The sequence below is a fragment of the Phyllobates terribilis genome, unplaced genomic scaffold (assembly GCF_046119375.1).
Source record: "Phyllobates terribilis strain yellow unplaced genomic scaffold, ASM4611937v1 Scaffold_9__5_contigs__length_417890890, whole genome shotgun sequence".
Lineage (NCBI taxonomy): Eukaryota > Metazoa > Chordata > Amphibia > Anura > Dendrobatidae > Phyllobates > Phyllobates terribilis.
Window position 1 is genome coordinate 376,559,686 of NW_027362769.1, and position 16,618 is coordinate 376,576,303.

The 16,618-nt window shown below is 43.8% G+C and overlaps 1 protein-coding gene across 1 annotated transcript in view; it reads right to left on the reverse strand.

Annotated features, from left to right (window-relative positions):
• The window catches only part of LMF1 (lipase maturation factor 1), a 214,089-nt gene that overhangs the window by 171,757 nt on the left and 25,714 nt on the right, over positions 1-16,618 (reverse strand). Inside the window, exon 4 of the mRNA XM_073648433.1 lies at positions 425-573. Coding sequence (XP_073504534.1) covers positions 425-573 — 149 coding nt within the window. The remainder of the gene's footprint in view (positions 1-424; positions 574-16,618) is intronic.

The following is a 16,618-nucleotide window of genomic DNA, read 5'->3' on the forward strand; positions in this document are numbered from 1 at the left end:
GTGGGTCGCACAGGTTCATATTTTTCCTTCCACCCCGTTGCCCCCCGATGTACAACATATAGTCCCGTTGTAAATACTGCGCCCCCACCGGGAGCTCCATGGCCGAGCAGCTGCATGCAGCCGTACATCACCAAGCACAATGCTGAGCGACGGATGGAGTGGTGTAAAGCCGCCACCACTGGACTCTGGAGGAGACGTGTTCTGTGCAGTGACGGATCACACTTCTCTATCTGCGTCTGATAGAGGGGTCTGGGTTTGGTGATTCCAGGAGGACGTTACCCCCTGACTGCATTGTGCCGCTGTACAGATGGTGGAGGAGGATAATGCTCTGGGCTGTTATCAGGGGGCGGCCTTGGACTCTTAGCTCTTAATATTCAGCACAAGACATTGTGGACAATTGTAGCTTCCGGCCAGTGCAACTTACCGCTCCCAGCATGATCCTGAAGATGAGCCAGCGATGGGCCCAGATGACGATGCCCGATGGAGGGGTACGATCTGGAACTCGGGCCAAAGACCAAAGTGGGCACAGGAAGATCCCCAGAAATCCTGTCTCCAGCAGCTGAGACTCCCAACCTGCAGAGAGAAGATAAGAAGATGCCATAAGACCTCACTGTAGGAAGGCTGCCCGGCGAGGATGTGGCAGGCCACGTGCTGCCCGTTAACGCTCGGTTCGCTCTAAAAGGATCATTCACAGACAGGATGTGAAAAATCCCAATAATTATCACTTCATTACTGATAACGCTCCAGAGTGATCCCGGACAATGCGGGCGATTGTGAGCGGGTCACAATCTTATCTGATCATTACATGCTTGATGTGAGGCGAGATTGCAAAATAGATTTACAACCGGACTGAATTAAAGGGGCGACGGCCTCGTACAGTCCTGGAGAGCAGCCGATACTACAACTCCCTGAGACTAATATGAGGACACTGTGCAGTAGACGCAATTCGATACGAGGGCACTGCGGCGGGCACGATAGGAGGGCACTGCGGCGGGCACGATACGAGGGCACTGCGGCGGGCACGATACGAGGGCACTGCGGCGGGCACGATACGAGGGCACTGCGGCGGCCACGATATGAGGGCACTGCGGCGGGCACGATACGAGGGCACTGCGGCGGGCACGATACGAGGGCACTGCGGCGGGCACGATACGAAGGCACTGCAGTGGGCACGATACGAGGGCACTGCGGTGTGCGGAAGAGATTACTATAGAATTACTCTGAAAGCTCAGGCTAGAATAACAATAGGGAATAGTATCAGATATCACCATGGCGGCACTATTATGAAGGCATTGTACAGACCCTTCAATAACTAGAGGGGTCTAGCATTCTGCCGTTCTCTGTTATCAGCCAGGTACCGGTCTGACACACAGAGGATGTCTATGCCGGAAGGATTTTTATTATGACACTGATCTTCTAATATGCAAACAGAGGATTTGCATTTTGGATTCTAGGAAAGTCGATAAGAAACGCAGCTGCTTTGAAAGGCAAAATACCCCCGGAATATAACGGTGAGCGGAGGCCAGAGCCTCACCTGGAGACGTTTCCCCTGGACTACACCTCCCATCTGACGCTGGAGGATGATGGGGATTTGCATAATAAATGTCATCTGTGCTGTCATCAGTGTGGAGTATCTGACAAGCTCAGCTCTGCTACATCTTTACCTATTAGCCATCACTGCCACTGCCCATTCCCTACATTCGGGAAGAACGGACGGACCGGAGTTTGATGGTGTGGACCAGTTGAGTCACCAGTGTACTGGGTTTCCCACCATAACCAGTTAGGAGCCGCGCTCCCCTGCGGCCGTGGCTGCGGACGGCTCGGAGCTGTTGACCCACCTGCTCCTATGTGCAGCAGTAGCCAGGAGGCCGTAGCCCTGGCAGCTGCACGGAGAGGCACAAAGGGCCCTATTGTCAGTGCCGGACCCAGGCAAAAGGGAGATATAAATAAGAGGCTCCCCCAGTGCTGGATGGTGCTGCACGTCCCTGTCACCCCCCAATCTAACATTAACCCCCTCTCTGCCGTACTGCCGAGCCTTTCATCCGCAGGGGGGCTTTTCCTTTGATCTGCCCCCTATAATATCAGGCACCCTGAGGGAACAATGGAGACATGGAGACACCGTCCCATCCAGGGTTCTGTTCTAGATTCTAGAAAAGCCAGGGGACGCTTAATTATTGGTCTCCATGCGCGGTAAAATGTACGAAAACATTGAATATAGAAATTATTTTTATGCTACACAAATCGGCCAACTCATGAGAGCCCACCAGCCATGACAAGGCGACCCTTTCTCTGATTGGACCCTAAAGCTAACATTTATCACACATGTCTCTCACGGGTCAAAAACCTACAGCCTTAGGCTGATTGGAGGATCTCAGCCAAAAATGGAGGAAGTCATCACCTTGTTGTGGCCGGTGGGCGCACACAAACTAGTCAGTTTGCACATTATATTCCTCATTTCTATAACTACAGTCAATATAGCAGTGATACGGTATTAATCAATGTTTGCACCCATCTTGGAGCATACAGGGGCTGCTGCACTCTTTGGTTTGTATATCATACAGTTGCACCTGTTCACACTTGCTGGTCAGTTTTTTGTACTAATGGACCCCGGTATCATCGCTGGAGCCTCCGTTATCATCCAGGATTTCTCTACATTTCTGATTATCTAGAAGAATATATTTGAGGAGCAAAAACTTTTCCAAGGTGAAAAAAAACCCTTTTCTCAGCTGCCTCCCCTCCCGGTGCCAGGGGAATAGATCCTCGGATTCGTGTTGGGGCGGATGATTCAGGGAGAGGTTTTATCTCATTAATTACCCTTCTAATGGATCCCCGTGCCGCTCCCCTCCTCAGTTCTGATGAAGGCGTCTGTCACTTTGACAGATCGCTATCGGTGTAATGAGCTTGTCAGTGAGGCAGAGAGGCTGCGACAGGGAGGAAGCGAGGTGCGACCTGCAGACCCTGAACCGCCACCCTCCTGTGCAATCATCTGCGGGGCGAGGGCATAAGCCAGCCCCAATAATGCGCAGGGGTCCGCACTAAGAGCAACCACTGACACTAAGGGTACAGGATAATGACACCGACGCTCGGGGTACAGGATAATGACACCGACGCTCGGGGTACAGGATAATGACACCGACGCTCGGGGTACAGGATAATGACACCGACGCTCGGGGTACAGGATAATGACACCGACACTCGGGGTACAGGATAATGACACCGACACTCGGGGTACAGGATAATGACACCGACACTCGGGGTACAGGATAATGACGCCGACGCTCGGGGTACAGGATAATGACGCTGACACTCGGGGTACAGGATAATGACGCCGACGCTCGGGGTACAGGATAATGACACCGACGCTCGGGGTACAGGATACTGACACTCGGGGTACAGGATAATGACGCCGACGCTCGGGGTACAGGATAATGACACTCGGGGTACAGGATAATGACACCGACACTCGGGGTACAGGATAATGACACCGACACTCGGGGTACAGGATAATGACACCGACACTCGGGGTACAGGATAATGACACCGACACTCGGGGTACAGGATAATGACACCGACACTCGGGGTACAGGATAATGACACTGACACTCGGGGTACAGGATAATGACACCGACACTCGGGGTACAGGATAATGACACCGACACTCGGGGTACAGGATAATGACACTGACACTCGGGATACAGGATAATGACACTGAGACTTGGGGTACAGGATAATGACACTGACACTTGGGATACAGGATAATGACACTGACACTCGGGGTACAGGATAATGACACTGACACTTGGGGTACAGGATAATGACACCGACACTCGGGGTACAGGATAATGACACCGACGCTCGGGGTACAGGACAATGACACCGACGCTCGGGGTACAGGATAATGACACTGACACTTGGGGTACAGGATAATGACACTGACACTCGGGATACAGGATAATGACACTGACACTTGGGGTACAGGATAATGACACTGACACTCGGGATACAGGATAATGACACTGACACTCGGGGTACAGGATAATGACACTGACACTCGGGGTACAGGGTAATGACACTGACACTCGGGGTACAGGATAATGACACTGACACTCGGGGTACAGGATAATGACACCGACGCTCGGGGTACAGGATAATGACGCCGACGCTCGGGGTACAGGATAATGACGCCGACGCTCGGGGTACAGGATAATGACGCTGACACTCGGGGTACAGGATAATGACGCCGACGCTCGGGGTACAGGATAATGACACCGACGCTCGGGGTACAGGATACTGACACTCGGGGTACAGGATAATGACGCCGACGCTCGGGGTACAGGATAATGACACTCGGGGTACAGGATAATAACACTGACACTCGGGGTACAGGATAATGACACTCGGGGTACAGGATAATGACGCTGACACTTGGGGTACAGGATAATGACGCTGATACTTGGGGTACAGGATAATAACACTGACACTCGGGGTACAGGATAATGACACTGATACTCGGGGTACAGGATAATGACGCCGACACTCGGGGTACAGGATAATTACGCTGACACTCGGGGTACAGGATAATGACACTTGGGGTACAGGATAATGACACTGACTCAGGGTACAGGATAATGACACTGACTCAGGGGGTACAGGATAATGACACTTGGGGTACAGGATAATGACACTGACACTTGGGGTACAGGATAATGACGCTGACACTTGGGGTACAGGATAATAACACTGATACTCGGGGTACAGGATAATGACGCCGACACTCGGGGTACAGGGTAATGACACTGACTCAGGGTACAGGATAATGACACTGACACAGGGGGTACAGGATAATGACACTTGGGGTACAGGATAATGACACTGACACTCGGGGTACAGGATAATGACACTGTAACTCGGGGTACAGGATAATGACACTGACACTCGGGGTACACTGTAATGACGCTGACACTTGGGGTCCAGGCTAATGTCACTGATAATTATGGATGACAGAGAAGACTTGGTGTCTATATTCATCCCTCTCACAGGTGTGGGGTGTTGGGGCAGGTGTCTACGCTCAGAGGTTTATTGGAGGGAAATAGGACTTATGGACGGAAGATATTGCTCGGCTGAAAGCGGTCTGGACACCACCTTCCCGAAGAACCTGTCGTCAGCGCTCAGAGACAGTAGGACACATGTCGCTGCCGCGGCTGGGAGCTGTCACATATCACAGGTGTCACAGCAGCTTGTAAAGCCATTAGAGAACTGACACTACGACCGCCCTAAACCAACACTCACCCTACACTACTAAGAACCGAGTATCTGAGAACCTGTCCAGCAATATCTTATATTCAGAAATCCTGCACAGTCCAGAAAGAAGCGTGGACTACTATCTGAATCAGTCAGGGGATGCTGGGAGTTATAGTTCTGCGGGTTGGAAATCACTGGTATAGATCATATCAGTGTTGGAAAGCCTATTCACACATTTTGGGTGATGTTCCTTTAAAGGCCAAAATACATTTGATTTTTTTTTAAATGTCTCTTTAACTTTTAAACTTTTTTTTTTTTGCTTTTTATGACTTTTCCCCGACTCCAAAGACAATGTCAAAGATGTTCTTTCGCCTCTTCCATCATTTTTCAGCCTGTGGCTTTAAAGCGCACCTGTGTGTAGGAGGGTAGAGGTAGCGGCACTGCCCGTTCATTGTAGAGGCAAATAAAAGGAGGCCGACTTCAGAGGAATAAAGACCCCCATATCAATGGCAGAGGCAAATCTGTGGGCGTTCAATGCGGGGAAAGCCTTCACCCTGCACAAAGAGCGCTTCAAGAGACGACGGCTCAATATCATTTACCCAGAGGAAATGTGCGCCACATCAAAATTCCCACCATGTGCAGATGTCAGCCCCTCCTGAGGAAAACACTAACAATACGGGATATTGATGGCAGGATATAGTACCCACTATGACAGTTTTTTTTCTCTTGTTTACCTACAGGCATGTATTTAAGCCTAAAAATTATTCATGTATTTAGGCCCAAAAATTATTCATGTATTTAGGCCCAAAAATTATTCATGTATTTAAGCTTAAAAATTATTCATGTATTTAAGCCCAAAAATTATTCATGTATTTAGGCCCAAAAATTATTCATGTATTTAGGCCCATAAAGGCCCAAAATTATTCATGTATTTAAGCCCAAAAATTATTCATGTATTTAGGCCCAAAAATGTTTCATGTATTTAGGCCTAAAAATATTCATGTGCTGCAGGGATCCGCTGGTTTATGTATGAGTTATACATACTCCCGGCCGGTGGGCATGGCCTCACTCCATACACTTGTATTGAGCAAGGCCGCACCCCGTCTGTTGATGTGACCGGCCAGTGGGCGTGGCCAACTAGAGGGTGCGGCCTCGCTCTATATAAGTGTATGGAAGCGAGGCGACGCCTGCTGGCCGGGAGTATATAAAACTCATACATACCCTCCAGTCCTGGGTCAGAAAGCGGCGAATCCCAGCAGCGCACAGTGTATGCACTCCGGGGATTCATAAGTCTACAATCCTACAGAGTGACTGAAGACTTATCGATTTGGCCTGGACAACCCTTTTAAGGTGAATGCCCGCTTTAAGGACAAGTAATTTATTAAGGCGGATGCCACTTTGGATTAGCCGTATTGAATGGATGTGATCCGAGTGTGGATCTGTGGCATAACAAGCTACTCCTCCCCAGCGGAAATCTCAGGGTCTGCTTTGGATTTCTACTACATATATTTTCCTGCAAATCTACATCAGGATTTCATATCAAGTTTCCTTGGTGTGAGGGCCTATTTAAAGGGGACCTGCCACTTACCATACACATGTAATCTTATTTCCTGGTGTAAATGCCGCTGTTCTCCTGAATCCGACGATGTTTTTCTTTTGTTCCTGCTCCTCTCTACTCCTGAGATATGGCCCCTTCTTCCCTGTATATAAATCTAGTCTTATTATCTAAGTGGGCGTGGTCATAAATACCGCCCACAGGGAGGAGTTGATGACCTCACCCACTTGGCTAACAAGACAAATTTTATATGCACAACAGAAGGGGCAATATCTCAGGAACAGAGAGGCGTAGAAAGACAAGAAAAACAGCGCCGGATCCAGGAGAACAGCGGCATTTACACCAGGTAAAAAAATGTACATATTTATGGGAAGTGACAGATCCCCTCTAAGTAACAGCAGTCATTTTTAGTGCTATAGTCACACAGAAAATCACACCCCTGCTCTTTCCTCCCCCGGCACGGATATGATTAAGAAAAAAAAAAAAAAAGATTTAAAATGGCAGAAATTATGAGGGTTATTACATTAAAGCCTTGAAATCTCCGTCAATGAAGTAGCAAAACGACCAATCCGCATTACTTCAGCCTGACAACCGGAGTCCGGCAGCTGTAATGTTTTGCATATTCTTCTCCACGGCCTTATTAAAAAGGGGGGAGGTGGTGGAGAGGAAGTGACCCCAGTGACCGGCTCACCCTCCGCACTGACCCCTCGGCCAATTCTGCTTTTGTCATGGTACTTTTTTTTAAAGTTCCAGTTGCCGCGGCAACCAAACTTCCTTCTTGCAGATGGCTTAAATCCATACAGGTGCCACGGGGCCAGGCTGAAAGAAAAATGCCGTGGTAATGGCCTCGCTCAGCCTAATGGAGCTGCAATGGAGAAGAACATGCTTCCCTTCAGCGGAAATTGGGCCTAGCAACACGGGGCCATTTAGTCTTGATATATTCAGAATATTTAGCATATTCTCCGCTTCGGGGCATGGCAAATTAACATTTCTCAGTACTCGGAGTTCCTGCTCTTGAAATGCAGAGCAGCTTTCTGAAGTTAGACGTTAACCTCGAGTTGGACGAGCCATGAAGGCACGGGGCCAGTTTCACACTATGGATCTTGACGATCCTGAGAGTAATGCTACACGTGCCAAGAGCCGGAGAGGAAAGGGGGGGCACATATTTATTAAAAAGAAGACTTTATTTTATCCTAATTTCTTACATACACATTTTAAAAAAATTATTAATATTTGTCCGTAGAGCTTAGGTTAAAAAAAAAAAAGGGGGTCCATCATTTAGGACCTATCACCTATTTACTGTTAATCCTGGAGGACCTAACATGACCATTCGTGACATGGATAGTCTACTGAATGTAATGGGAAGACCCGATTAAAAAATTCTCACCTAATAAAGGGGGATCCCACTTTCAGGGTTAGTTATCTATTAGCCAGCGCGGCCACCATATAATGTTGCTCCTTCTGGAGGACCTGGCGTGAATTAATCTAATAAAGGGGGTCCTATATTCAGGACTTGGTCATCTTTCCTAAGGAGGTACTGCAGGGAAACTGAACACTTGTACTCTAGTTAGGACCCCGTTAGGAAATTCTGATCTAATTAAGGGTTAGTGAGCTAGATTTCATCTCAGGACCTTCATCTATAAGCCATAAGGGAGTCTCGCTTATTCTGGAGGACCTAACTTGACCAAGGGTTACAAGACCTGCCAATAAAGTTTAATGAAGCATGTAATGCTTCATCTCCCCTCTGGAGGTGCTGTAGGAAAACTGAGTTACTGCTCTCTAATTAAGACCCTTTTAGAAAAATATGATTTAATAAAAAAGAGGAGTTGCACAATCAGGACGTTCATCTATCACCAAAGTAACAATAATGAGCGTCATTCATTCTGGAGGACCAGGCAGGACCATAAATCTACAGTCCATTGAGTTAATTATGTAATGCCTTATTCCCTCTGTGGGGGCACTGCAGGGAAATTAAACTCTTGCTCTCCAATTAAGACACTGTAAGGAAATTAAGATCTAATGAAGGTGGGGTCCTACATTCAGGATTTTCATCTATTAGCCAAATTTCCTACAAAGAGTGTCACTCCTTCTGAAGGACCAGTCATGTCCTATTCTCATATGGTGGGGCCCACATTTAGGACCTTCATCTATTAGCTAAATTACCTACCAAGAGCGTCACTCCTTCTGAAGAACCTACCATGTCCTACAAAGTGAGGTCCCACATTCAGGACCTTCATGTATTAGCCAAATTGCCTACAAAAAGTGTCACACCTTCAGAAGAACCTACCATGTCCTATAAAGTGGTGGCCCACATTCAGGACCTTCATGTATTAGCCAAATTTAGCCAAATTACCTACCAAGAGTGTCACTCCTTCTGAAGAACCTAACATGTCCTACAAAAAAAAGGGGTCCCACATTCAGAACCTTCATGTATTAGCCAAATTTCCTACAAAAAGTGTCACTCCTTCTGAAGAACTTACCATGTCTTATAAAGAGGGGACCCACATTCAGGACCTTCATCCATTACCAAATTCACTACAAAAAGTGTCACTCCTTCTGAAGAATCTATCATGCCCTATAAAGTGGTGGCCTACATTCAGGACCTTCATGTATTAGCCAAATTACCTACAAAGAGTGTCCCTCCTTCTCTGAAGAACCTACCATGTCCTATAAAATGGGGTCCCACATTCAGGACCTTCATGTATTAGCCTAATTGCCTACAAAAAGTGTCACCTTCAGAAGAACCTACCATGTCCTATAAAGTGTGGGCCCACATTCAGGACCTTCATCTATTAGCCAAATTGCCTACAAAGAATGTCACTCCTTCTGAAGGACCAGTCATGTCCTGTTCTCAAAGTGTGGGCCCACATCACATTTAGGACCTTTATCTATTATCCAGAGCAGCTACAAAGAGTAGCCCTCATTCTGGAGGACCTTGCATGGTCATGCCTGACATGAACATCCCATTGATTTCCAGAGTAACCATGCAATACTTCATCTCCCCTGTGGGGGAGCTGTAGGGAAACTGAATACTTGCTCTCTAGTTCCTCCGCAGATTGCTGGGTGCAATGAACGGCTGCAGTGTTACATATTGAAGCTTATTTGTCTTCCAGGGTCTAGAACAGCAGAGTAATAAACCCTATAGGACCCACAATGGTTTATAGATGACGTTTTATGTTCTTATTTACAGGATTTTATAAATTTTAATTTAAAAGAATATGGAGGGGAGAACATTTTTACAACGTTCTGCCTCCAGAACACGTCTCGTGCCCCCCGCTCCCCATCTTGTTCATATTATTGTAGACCATGAACGGGGCCGTACGTTCCAGAGCTCTCCCAGTTATCCCATTTACCATTACATCAGAATCCAGTAATACACCGCAATGCGGTTAGATCACCTTATCCCAATCAGTTGGGAGCAGGGGAAATAGCCACAAGCGGGGTCCGACTAGCGGAAATGAGTGGCTTGGTGTTTTCCATGGTCGGATCTGCTTCTCGCTACCCCCCCTTAGGCCTTTAGCCGTGCACATGCCTCTAATCACTGGTTATAAATTACTGCAATCTTATTTTACGTGGAGTCTGACCAGGTCAGCAGACAGGCTAATGAGAGACACATAAATCCGAGATGTAGTGCGAGGGGAACGTAGCCGAGGGATCGGGGGGCTCGTCTGATCTCCCCCAAAACACTGCTCCGCGTCACGCAGGCCCGGATTAGGGAACTCCGATCATTATGGGCCTATTTTATACATGGGTTTTATTTTGTTAGGGTCTTTTATGATGGATGGGATTAACAGATACAAGTTGCCAGTTTTTTTTTTCTGTTTTTTGTTGTTTTTGTTTTTTTTTTTTTAATCTAAACCGACCACACAAAAACCAAAACAACAACAAAAGTTAAATAATAATAATACAACAAATAAAATAATAAAATAATATAATAAACAATACAAATAAAATAGTAATAATAATAATAGAATAAAATAAAAATAATAAAAACAGCAATATAACAATAGAAATAACAAATGATAAAATAATAACAATAAATACAAATAAAAATAGAATAAAATAAAAAACAAATAAAATAAAGAATACAAATAAAATAAATACAAATAAAATAGTAATAATAATAATAGAATAAAATAAAATAAAAACAACAATATAACAATAGAAATAACAATAAAATAATAACAATAAATAATAAAAAATACAAATTAAATCGTAATAGAATAAAATAATAAAATAAACAAATAAACAATACAAATAAAATAATACAAATAAAATCGTAATAGAATAAAATAAAACAATAACAATAAATAATAATAAATAATACAAATAAAGTAGTAATAATAGAATAAAATAATGAAAAACAAACAATACAAATAAAATAATAAAATAACAACAATAAAATAACAATTATAATAAAATAGAAAAATAAAATAAAAATAATCATAACTACTACTAATAATAATAACAAAAACAACAATAATAATAATAATAAAGAAAAAATAAATAAAAAAAATCTAAATACTGATTTAAGAGGGGTTGGCTGGACCTGGAGTTGTTGGGGGTCCATTAATGATAGAGTCACTTAGTTTGGGATTTGCAATCCACTCTATAAAGTTATTCACTGGCTGAATAGTTGCCAAAACTATTAACCCTTTTTCATTCCCTTGGTGGGTAATTTTCTGGGGTCTGCCATGGTCAACCCCTATCCTTATGCCCTATTAGGATGTTAAAAGGTGTCCCCACGTGAGTCCCCCTTTTCTAGTGGAAAGCCACATCTCTGGACCACTGACGTCCATATTTTCCGCTAACTTCAATGGACTTCATCTGGCTACACAACAACAGGTTTTCCATGTTTCTGTCCAAATTAGGCTGAATATTAACCCCCCAGGACAATCCAGTCTATGAAGACCCAACCCTGTGTTGTAGTCGGACATTGCAACCACAGCTTTATAATAAGACTTTATAATAAGAAATCTCTAGCAAGAAAACCCTCCAAAAACCGACCTAAAAAAAGGATAATATAAAAGATCTGGAAGTCGAAGAAAAACTATAAATGTCCCTAAAGTAACTAATCAAAAAAATGTCAAAGGGTCGTACAAGATAACGAAAACATGTCCGCTTCCTTCCAAAAACACCAACACTTCTGCCCAAAAATTGTGAGTGGTGATTCAGCCCCTTCTTTATTGAAGTCAATGGCGCTGAACTGCAATAGCAAACACAACCTGTAGATAAGTGTGGCGCTCTTTTTCGAAGCCATGTTTTTCTTTATTCTAAAAAAAAAAAAAAATGGACCTCGAGTCAAAAAATTGTATAAGTGTTGATGGCGCTGGCCAATGTTACACTCGTGTGCCTTTAACACGACACAATGTGCTCAACGCGAATACTCGGCGTACAGACGGTTTATATTGTAGGAAGCACGGAGAACCGCCATCCACATGGCATGGCTGCCAGGACCTGGTTGTGGAGTGGAGTTTGTCTGGAATAGTTTAAGGGGAACATGGGGAGGGAGGGGGGAGATGTTTCTGCTACAACTAGGGAAATCTCCAACCTCACTTACTTTTCGCTAATTGCTTCCTTCAGGCGGACTGCTTCAGTGCACTAATGGGTTTTAATAAAAACATCCAATTGGACCAGTAAACCCCTCATTAAGCTGTTCTGAGAGCATGAATTTAAGAGAGGGGAGGGCAAGAGGTCACCGGGAATATGTAAGTCACCCATTCTGGTGAGTGGTATAGAACGGATTGAAAACACTGGAAAGCAAGTGTCTATGTTCAGGATATTTAGCAATTAAAGCTGGCCATAGTCATTAGATAGCTGTTCTGCCGAAAGCTATCAGCCCCGACATTGGGCTTGGCCAAAACTGCATGGGAGATGAGCGTCTTCCAGACAGACAATACCAAAAAAATCCAATGTAACCCATCTTGGTTCACCTTAGCTCATGAAGGACCATCTTGAACCTCCCATTGTCCCACCAAAATCACCAAGCTCTCTTTGGCCAGCATAAGACATTCTCCATAGACAACCAGAAAAGGACCTTTTGTGTGGCGAGCTATGTGTAAAAACATGATCAAACCTAAAAATTAATCCTAAGAGATGAAACCACCACTTTCGATCAGTTTCCATTAGTTGACCTACGGTGCCTGATGAAAGTGAACTGCTGTGGTAGCTTAAGGAAAAGAGGTTATGTCTGTCTTCAAAAATAATCATCCATCTTTAGCCTTCAAGTCGAAGATCAGGTCCATGGTCAGAGATAAAAAAAAAAATACACAAATGCTGCCTGAATGTAGAAATATTCTTTAAAAGAGTACATGGAGAGCCCAAATGTTGAGTTATGGTTAGCTGGTAGGTTCAAGTAGAGGATCATCTTCTTATCATCTGTAGGGTCAAAGTGAAACAGTCTTTATAAAAGGTCACATCACTAGCAGGTCATTCTTCTCCATGTTTTTTGATGATGGAGACCTGTTTTTTGACCACTGGTCTACAAACATCAAGGATTAACACAAAGTCACAGATAGAAACCACTGGTTTACAAACATCAACGATTAACACAAGGTCACAGATAGAAAAAAATAAAATAAATGCAACCCAAGTCAACTATTTATTTAGGTTTAAAAGAAGAGTGAACATAAGGGAGAATACACCACTTATCGATCAATTGACACATCCAAGAACAAAAAGTTAGTCAATGGTTCTCTTTATTAAGAAGTTTGCAGAGAAAGAGAACTAGAAAGAGAACTGTTGACACAAAAGTAGACATCGGTCAACTACGATTGAACTTCAAGTCCAAATATAAGCCTATGGTCACAGAAGGAAATACATAAATCCAACCTTATTCAACAATTTACCTACATTCTAAGTGATGACAGAAGAGAATCCAACACAACTAGATAAACTGACATCTCCAAGGACAAAAATTGGCCAATGGTTCCCCTATACGACTGAATCTGCTTAGAAAGTAAAGTGCCAGCTTAAAGTAGACGTGCTCGCTTTCACAAACGATCATCCACCATCAGCCTTTAAGGCCAAGAACAGGTTTATAGTTACAACCAAAGAAAAGATAAAAATCCAACATGTTACCTAGATTTTAACCGAAGATCGAGGAGAATCCAACGCCTATCAATCAGTTAACATTCTCAAGAATGAAATGTTGGCCAATGGTTTCCTCAGCAAACAAGTTTGTCTACAAAATGAACGGTCACCACAACTTAAACATTCCCCTTTTTACAAATGATCATCCATCATTGGTCAGTCCAGAAACAAGTCAATGCTCACAGAAGAAAATGTAAAAAAAAGAGACCTGACTTTGTTGAGATTTAAGTCATTTAAGAAAATCCAAAACTTGGATATTAGTTGACATCTCCAAGAACACAACGTTGATCAATGGTTCCATAAACAAACAAGTTTGTCTAGAAAGTGAATGATTACCAAAAAGTTTACATGTCCCTTTTCACAAATAATCATCGACCATCAGCCTTCAAGTCCAAAATCAGGTCTATTGTCACAGATGTAAAAAAAAGATGTAAATCCAACATTTCATCTACAAAAGATGAAGGAGGAGAATCCAAAGTTTTGATGATCAATTAACACTTCCAAAAACAACAATCGGCCTTCCAGCTCAGGAACAAGCCTATGGTCATAGATGAAAAAGTCACAAATTCAACCAGACTTTATCAAGATTTAAAGGATGAGAGAGTAGAAGCCAACGCCTGTCGAATAGTTGACATCTTCAAAGGACCACAGTTGGAGAATGGTTCAATAAACAAACAAGTTTTTCTAGAAGGTGAACAGTCACTACAAAGTAGACATATCAGTCTTCACAAATAATCTTTGGCCTTCAAGTCCAAGATCAGGTCCATGGTCACAGGTGAAAATAAACACAGCTCCAAACTCACTCAACCTTCTATCTAGAGTTTAGAGATGATAGAAGAGAAACCAACGTTTGTCGATCAACTGACATTACCAAAAAAAAAGTTGAACAATGTCTCTCTATGAAAACAAGATTGCCAGGAAAATGAAGTGCCATCAAAAAGTAGCCACACTACCTGAACAAATGATTGTCCATCCATCCATCCAACAGCCCAAGAACAGGCCAATGATGAAAAGGTTGTTAATGTGGAGATACCTTATAAAACGATCACGATACTGAGTTATGGGTAGCTGGAAGAGTAGAAGACCAGCCATCATCTTATCAGTAGGGTTCGAATAAAACAAGACCCTAGATCTATGAGTCTTTACAAATATACAAGGTCATAATACTGATGAGGACCTTTCTTCTCAGTCTTTTTCGATGATGGAGACTTGTTTGGCTCATGGTGTATACATGAGACAGGAAAAACCGATATTCAAATTGGGTTAAGAAAAGAAAGAAATAAGATTTCAAAAGCCCGTCTTCCCGCGGAGAACAGGAAGGGACACGGCTTACAAAGCTAAGACTTAGAATTTTTTTTTTCAAAGCATTGTTCTTTGAAGTCTTCATCAACCAGTTCCCAAACCTCAGAGAGACAGAAGGAATCCTTCCCCGAGATAAAGCCGAACGCATCATGAGAAGACTTGTTGTTCCAAGTAAATCATAACGCAAATAATATTGTGGTTTTCCTGTGTTTTGCCCATGCCAAGACGGATTTACATCTTATTCATCTCGATCTTGAGGAACATCTTATCCAAGGACAAGAAAAACAGGGGTCCCACTGGTTATAAAGAGTGTGGGGAGATGAAGGAAACGGGTGTCCGTGTAGGCTCCAGGGTGACAAGACACTATGCATTGTTTAGGAACAGGAAATGGAAAGCAGGTGAAGGAGAACGCGGATCAGAAGGCAGTAGATGTGTTCGGCCAAGGAAGATTTGCTGAAGTCTTCACATTGCACGTCCCGAGAAGAAGTGTCGATGAGATAAATGATTGGAAGACTATTTGTTAAAACGGCAGACAGTTAAAATTCTTCAATCAAAATGCTCCATACAGTAAAATTTAGTAAGAAATACACTTCTACAAAAAGGCTGCCTTCAGGAAGTCAAGAGACCAGTTAAAGGGGTTTTCAGGAACTTGTTCAATGGTTTATCTTCAATGTCAATGGTTTATCTTCATAACCATATCGGTGAGGGGCCAGACTCCCAGCATCCTCGACAATCAGCTGATTGAAAAGTCCATAGTCATCCTACAATAACCATGCTCCCTTCGTTGCTTATTGGGCACAGCGCCGTTCATTCAGTAGTGGACCTATTAAGAGAGACTGAGCTTTGACCAAGTGGGATTGAGCTTCGGACCATAAAGCTGGGAAACAATAATGGGACAGTGGTGCTCCTTGGCAGGATTACTCAACCTATACCTCTGATGGACGTTGCTGTATATTCATACGTCACCCATAGGTTTCCTTGTTAAAAAAAAAAAAAGCCATATACTGAACAGTACAGCTTTTATATGTACCAACTCTCAAGAACGTTGAGGAACCCTGCTCTAGAACGGTGGTCCTCCATAAGAATGTCTACGGAACGACTGCTAACTGGAGTTATTCTGGCAGGTAGAACCAAAGGATTGGTCCCTGCTTATTTCAGACGTTTAGTGGCCCTTTTGTACCAGGAATACTTTAAAATTGGCCATCGATGTCACCCAGATTTCCCGACACACAAGAACAAAACAATGAAATAGCTGATTTCTAGTGTTCACAAAGGACAATATGCAGCAAAGTAAATTCGAGGAGGTCCCCCGGTCACTTCCACATCCAGCAGACGCCTAATCCTTGCGCTGAGGAAACAACAGTTCCACATTTCAACATCTGATTATAACTTTTCGAGGAGCCTTGAAAACTTCTGCTTCTTGTTTAT